This window comes from Trematomus bernacchii, unplaced genomic scaffold, assembly GCF_902827165.1.
Source record: "Trematomus bernacchii unplaced genomic scaffold, fTreBer1.1, whole genome shotgun sequence".
NCBI classification, from domain to species: Eukaryota; Metazoa; Chordata; class Actinopteri; order Perciformes; family Nototheniidae; genus Trematomus; species Trematomus bernacchii.
In genome coordinates this window covers 27,501-34,459 of record NW_022988124.1, presented here as the reverse complement: position 1 = coordinate 34,459, position 6,959 = coordinate 27,501, and the positions used below count along the sequence as shown (strand labels likewise).

Genomic DNA, 6,959 nt, shown 5'->3' with positions numbered 1-6,959 from the left:
TTCAACGCGACGCCGCCGTGTGGACCCTATCAGTTGGGGTCAACAGCGTCCCATCCTTACTGTACACAGCTTGGATGGTTCCCTGCTTCCCCCTCCTGAGGTGTCGGACGGTTTTCCAGAACAACTTTGGGGTTCACGTTTGGGCTTACCAGGTGTGTCCAGAGGCTTCCCCCGCCACTCGACCCAACTCACCACCAGATGGTGATCAGTTGACAACTCCGCCCCTCTCTTTACCCGAGTGTCCAAAACATACGGCCTCAGGTCCGATGATACGATAACAAAATCGATCATGGACCTTCTGCTTAGGTTACTCTGTTTTCATGTACACTTATGAACATCCTTTTGTTCGAACATGGTTTTTGTTACGGCCAAACCATGACTAGCACAGAAGTCCAGTAACAAACCACCACTCCGGTTCAGATCAGGGGGGCCGTTCCTCCCAATCACGCCCCTCCAAGGGTCTCCATCATTGCCCACATGTGCGTTGAAGTCTCAAAGCAAGACTACGGAGTCCCCTTCAGGAGCCCCATACAGGACTCTTTTCAGGGTTCAAGTCTGAATACTCTGAACTACTGTTTGGTGCATAAGCACACAACAGTCAGAGCTTTCCCCCCATAACTCGCAGGCGTAGGTAGGCGACCCTCTCGTCCACTGGGGTAAACTCCAACAAAGCGGCACCCAACCGGGGGCTCTGAGTATCCCCACACCCGCCGGCGCCTCACACCTTGGGCAACGCCGGAGAAGAATAGAGTCCAACCCCTATCAAGAAGTACGTTTACAGAGCCTCTGTGCGTAGAGGTGAGCCCCAACAGATCCAACTGGTAACGCTCCACCAGATCCAACTGGTAACGCCACACCAGATCCAACTGGTAACGCCCCACCTCCCCACCAGATCCAACTGGTAGCGCTCCACCAGATCCAACTGGTAACGCCACACCAGATCCAACTGGTAATGCCCCACCTCCCCACCAGATCCAACTGGTAATGCCCCACCTCCCCACCAGATTCAACTGGTAATGCCCCACCTCCCCACCAGATTCAACTGGTAACGCCCCACCAGATTCAACTGGTAACACTCCACCAGATTCAACTGGTAACACTCCACCAGATTCAACTGGTAACACTCCACCAGATTCAACTGGTAACACTCCACCAGATTCAACTGGTAGCGCTCCACCAGATCCAACTGGTAACGCCACACCAGATCCAACTGGTAATGCCCCACCTCCCCACCAGATCCAACTGGTAATGCCCCACCTCCCCACCAGATTCAACTGGTAATGCCCCACCTCCCCACCAGATTCAACTGGTAACGCCCCACCAGATTCAACTGGTAACACTCCACCAGATTCAACTGGTAACACTCCACCAGATTCAACTGGTAACACTCCTCCAGATTCAACTGGTAACACTCCACCAGATTCAACTGGTAACGCTCCACCAGATCCAACTGGTAACGCCCCACCTCCCCACCAGATCCAACTGGTAACGCTCCACCAGATCCAACTGGTAACGCCCCACCAGATTCAACTGGTAACACTCGCTCCACCAGATCCAACTGGTAACGCTCCACCAGATCCAACTGGTAACGCTCCACCTCCCGCACAAGCTCCGGCTCCTTCCCCCCCCAGAGAGGTGACATTCCACTGGGTCTGGTCCGTCGAGACCCTCTGCTTTCACTGCCCCCCTTCTGGCACCCAACCCCAAGCGTGTTGCCCACGTTGCCTTTTCGGGCTCACCGATGAGATAAAAATAGAAATAAAATACTGAATTAAATTAAATCAATAAATGAATGAAAACAGTTTTTTTCTGTACTATTTTCAGATTATTATTTTTTCATATTTCTGAGATTAAAGTCAGAATTCTGAGACTATCTGAAAAATTATTCCTAGATTAAAATCATGTTTTAAAAAAATAACAATGACAGAATCCCAGCCCTCAGTGTATTTTTATGGAGGATCATATTATGAAGTCTTTGCTGACCCCCCTGTGTTTCCCCCTCAGATGAACAGTGACTCCGCCACAGACGACACGGCCTCCACCCATGTGGACTCCATGCATCAGGACTCCATGCATCAGGACTCCATGCATCAGGACTCCATGCATCATCAGGACTCCCTTCATCGTCAGGACTCCATGCATCAGGACTCCATGCAGCGGGAATCCATGCAGCGGGAATCCATGCATCAAGACTCCATGCAGCGGGAATCCATGCATCAAGACTCCATGCAGCGGGACTCCCTGCATCGGGACTCCATGCTGGAGAGGATGCATTCAGACTCCAGCAGCCAGCTGCCTGAGGTGCGATCACTGGGGGGCAAAAATGAGCTCTGGTGCTCGGGTGCTTTCTAGCTCTGTCTCTTCCTATTTCTCTGCTTTGTGTTTACCTTCTAACGTCTGTCAGAGGCAGATGGTCCGGTGTGTGTGTGTGTGTGTGTGTGTGTGTGGGGGGGTTCTGTAGTCCTGGTTCTGTAGTCCTGGTTCTGTGCGCTGGTTCTTCCTCCTTCTGTCGTAGCTTCGCTCTGCAGGCTCTTGCTTCTAATTAATGTGGTTACTGTGGTGGGGCTCGCTTGCTTGTGATTTGTGGAGATTAAATCAGAAGCTCACCTCAGGCCAGCTGTCACTGCTCAATAACACCTGACTAAACCTCAAAATACACACCTGGACGACCCAGTTACACCTGACGACTAAACCTCCTGTTACACCTGACGACTAAACCTCCTGTTACACCTGACGACTAAACCTCCTGTTACACCTGGCGACTAAACGACTAAACCTCCAGTAACACCTGACGACTAAACCTCCTGTTACACCTGACGAGTAAACCTCCTGTTACACCTGGCGACTAAACCTCCTGTAACACCTGACGACTAAACCTCCAGTAACACCTGAACCTCCATCTAACTTTTAATGGACTCCAGCTGCTAACCTCCATCAGAAGCATGTGTGAGTATATGTCTGTTACACGTGGTGTGGTCACTTTAAAACCTTCAGGTTGCTTCATATTAACAAGCTTCAATATTAACATCCCGTATGGAGGACTAAAGCTGCCAATATGATTTAAAAAAAAAAAGACTCAATCAATAAATGATTTATATAGAAATAAATGTGGGATTGTCAAATAAATGTGCATGATAATTTAACACTAAATAAATATGAATAGAAATAATTACTTACCACATTTATTTGACAATAGAAGCTTTTTTTATTGCATTTATTCATTTAATAAGTCGGTTTTTTCCCTCCTGTTTTTACTTTAATGGCAGCTTTAGTCGTCCGTAGTGAAACAGCTTTGCCATCCTCTGACGTTTATCGCTTGTACTAACAACGGTGAGTAGACTGCAGGATTTTAAAGGAAATGACCCAATCTTTTGTCTTTAATTTAATCTTACCTCATACATATTTATAGAGAGCGTCGATGCTTTATTACTCAGCACTGTGTGTCATCTGAAGGACATCTCCCCCATCACTGCGGCTCTTAGTGTAATGAGCCCCAGATAAAACCATCAATACAGAGGGCGAGCTCTTCTAAAAGCTTTCTGTAATATCGCCCCATCATCCTGCTGGCCGTCTGCCATACCCCCCCCCCCCCCACCTCCTAATGCACGACACTTTATATAAAAACAATAGCTCTTAATTAGGAACCCTCTCTGGGTAAATGACATATGTAAACGGACCGTGTTTATAGCGCAGAGTCAGACTGGCTTCAGGAATCCAGAAAAGAAGGCTGTCATTTGTAAAATAAGTTTAAAAAGAAAGTCAATTTAAATAATGAAAAAGTGGAAAAATAGCAAACAATTAATACAAATGTTTTAATAAAGTATTAATAAATATTGCAGAAGGAGTATTGGAAGAAAACCTGGGAATATAATAGTTCTGTGCTTCTTTTAAAATCTTTAAAAAATGTAGGATTTTGATTTAAATAGTTTTTTATAATTATTTAAAATAAAATTTGCCAAAATAATTAAATGTGTGCAAAAGTGTAAGTGTCAAATCTCTTATTAAATAGTCAGATCATTTTTTTTTTAATTATATTGTTTAATGACTCGAATAAAGACACTGCACTGGTTGCACTGGTTGCACTGGTCACCCAATGTGAACAAATGTGGAGTTAGCTTTCCTAAAAGAGTGGAGTTAGCTTTCCTAAAAGAGTGGAGTTAGCTTTCCTAAAAGAGTGGGGTTAGCTTTCCTAAAAGAGTGGAGTTAGCTTCCTAAAAGAGTGGAGTTAGCTTTCCTAAAAGAGTGGAGTTAGCTTTCCTAAAAGAGTGGAGTTAGCTTTCCTAAAAGAGTGGAGTTAGCTTCCTAAAAGAGTGGAGTTAGCTTTCCTAAAAGAGTGGAGTTAGCTTCCTAAAAGAGTGGAGTTAGCTTTCCTAAAAGAGTGGAGTTAGCTTTCCTAAAAGAGTGGAGTTAGCTTCCTAAAAGAGTGGAGTTAGCTTTCCTAAAAGAGTGGAGTTAGCTTTCCTAAAAGAGTGGAGTTAGCTTTCCTAAAAGAGTGGAGTTAGCTTCCTAAAAGAGTGGAGTTAGCTTTCCTAAAAGAGTGGAGTTAGCTTCCTAAAAGAGTGGGGTTAGCTTTCCTAAAAGAGTGGGGTTAGCTTTCCTAAAAGAGTGGTGTTAGCTTTCCTAAAAGAGTGGAGTTAGCTTTCCTAAAATAGTGGGGTTAGCTTTCCTAAAAGAGTGGAGTTAGCTTTCCTAAAAGAGTGGAGTTAGCTTTCCTAAAATAGTGGGGTTAGCTTCCTAAAAGAGTGGGGTTAGCTTTCCTAAAAGAGTGGAGTTAGCTTTCCTAAAAGAGTGTAGTTAGCTTCCTAAAAGAGTGGGGTTAGCTTTCCTAAAAGAGTGGAGTTAGCTTTCCTAAAAGAGTGGAGTTAGCTTCCCTAAAAGAGTCGAGTTAGCTTCCTAAAAGAGTGGAGTTAGCTTTCCTAAAAGAGTGGAGTTAGCTTCCTAAAAGAGTGGGGTTAGCTTTCCTAAAAGAGTGGGGTTAGCTTCCCTAAAAGAGTGGAGTTAGCTTTCCTAAAAGAGTGGAGTTAGCTTCCCTAAAAGAGTCGAGTTAGCTTCCTAAAAGAGTGGAGTTAGCTTTCCTAAAAGAGTGGAGTTAGCTTTCCTAAAAGAGTGGAGTTAGCTTTCCTAAAAGAGTGGAGTTAGCTTTCCTAAAAGAGTGGAGTTAGCTTTCCTAAAAGAGTGGAGTTAGCTTTCCTAAAAGAGTGGAGTTAGCTTTCCTAAAAGAGTGGAGTTAGCTTCCCTAAAAGAGTGGAGTTAGCTTCCCTAAAAGAGTGGAGTTAGCTTCCCTAAAAGAGTGGAGTTAGCTTCCCTAAAAGAGTGGAGTTAGCTTTCCTAAAAGAGTGGAGTTAGCTTTCCTAAAAGAGTGGAGTTAGCTTTCCTAAAAGAGTGGGGTTAGCTTTCCTAAAAGAGTGGGGTTAGCTTTCCTAAAAGAGTGGAGTTAGCTTTCCTAAAATAAACGTATCTGACTACAAATAAGTTTTGAGCTTTGTTTAAAGACTTCCTCGAGCAGGCTTCCCTGATGTCTACAGGCATTTTGTTCCATATCTTTGGGGCATAATTAATGACCAATTTTCTTTTTGCTGCTGTTTCTGTGAACCTCAAACCAGCAGCAGAGGATCGCAGTGTTGTTGACGGCTTGTAGCTGAGTTAGCAATGTAGCTTAGTCCTTGCCCATTAAGGGCCTTATATGTCAGGAGGAGGACCTTAAAATCAATCGTAAGGTAAACAGTAATCAACTTTAATCTGAATGTGGCCCTTATCGTCTTCCGAACCTCCCTGATTATTATTGCTGTTCGCTGCCTTTATTATTAGTGACGTCACTAACACTGTATTAAGTTATAAATCCTCAGATAGCGGTCCGTCACTGATGTGATTTATCTGCTGACGTTTCCCCATCCCACTGATGATTCATAACCACTGAGGTCCGGTGTTAACGGCACTTCAGTGATAGACTCGGAGATATCGGCTTCTGCTTATTGATCCCTTTCTTTTTCTGTGATTTCTCATGAGGCGTTAGCGAGCACAGGAACATAAAGAGAAATCTCTGAGGAAATGCAGCTCGTAAAAAGTGCCGACTTCAAATCCCTCTCGGCTCATTTAAACTCACGTGAGATCTTAAGTAAAGTCTTAATTCAGCCGATAACAGAGGCTCAGCAGTGACGCTGGGATATTAAGAGCTAACCCATTTGAATGTACAATCATCCCCCATACTGATTAATAACCCGTCACTGTACTGTGTTGAAGAGAACCAATCAGCATCAGGCTGCATTTACCTGACGCCAGAAATAAGGGCTGTGGTTAAAACAAGCTGAAGAGATCTTAACGCTTTGTTTTACCACATAAAATACATCAGTAAATACCACACTGCTGTCTATATGAGACGACTAAACGTCATCACGCCCAACATTAGCCACCTTTAGCTTAGCAGTGGTGACGTGAAGTCATGTGACCGTGCTGTAGTTCCTTTATAGCCCAACATTAGCCACCTTTAGCTTAGCGGTGGTGACGTGAAGTCATGTGACCGTGCTGTAGTTCCTTTATAGCCCAACATTAGCCTCCTTTAGCTTAGCGGTGGTGACGTGAAGTCATGTGACCGTGCTGTAGTTCCTTTATAGCCCAACATTAGCCTCCTTTAGCTTAGCGGTGGTGACGTGAAGTCATGTGACCGTGCTGTAGTTCCTTTATAGCCCAACATTACGTTAGCTTTTACTTCAAATATCCTAAAGTGTTGTTAATATGTGGAGATACTCCGGCTGAACTAAAGGTCATGTCTCGCTCTCTGGTTGCAGGATGGAGTCAGCATGACGTTAGGAGAGGATCTCAGCAGCAGTGTGAGCACAGACACGGGGTTCTGCTCCGTCCCCCCGCTGCCCTCTGACGCCTCGGAGCTGTGTGACCTCCAGGACCCTCAGGAGGACCCTAACCCTGACCCCCCTCCCCCGCCGGCCATAGACACTCCCCCA

At 45.1% G+C, this 6,959-nt stretch overlaps 1 protein-coding gene across 1 annotated transcript in view; it reads left to right on the top strand.

Annotated features, from left to right (window-relative positions):
* Window positions 1-2,004: 2,004 nt before the first annotated feature.
* The window catches only part of LOC117475779 (protein furry homolog-like), a gene marked incomplete at its 5' end in the record, with an annotated part of 18,483 nt that continues 13,528 nt past the window's right edge, over window positions 2,005-6,959 (top strand). Inside the window, 2 exon segments of the mRNA XM_034122124.1 lie at window positions 2,005-2,301; window positions 6,786-6,959. The exon segment at window positions 6,786-6,959 is cut by the window's right edge and continues 188 nt beyond it. Coding sequence (XP_033978015.1) covers window positions 2,005-2,301; window positions 6,786-6,959 — 471 coding nt within the window.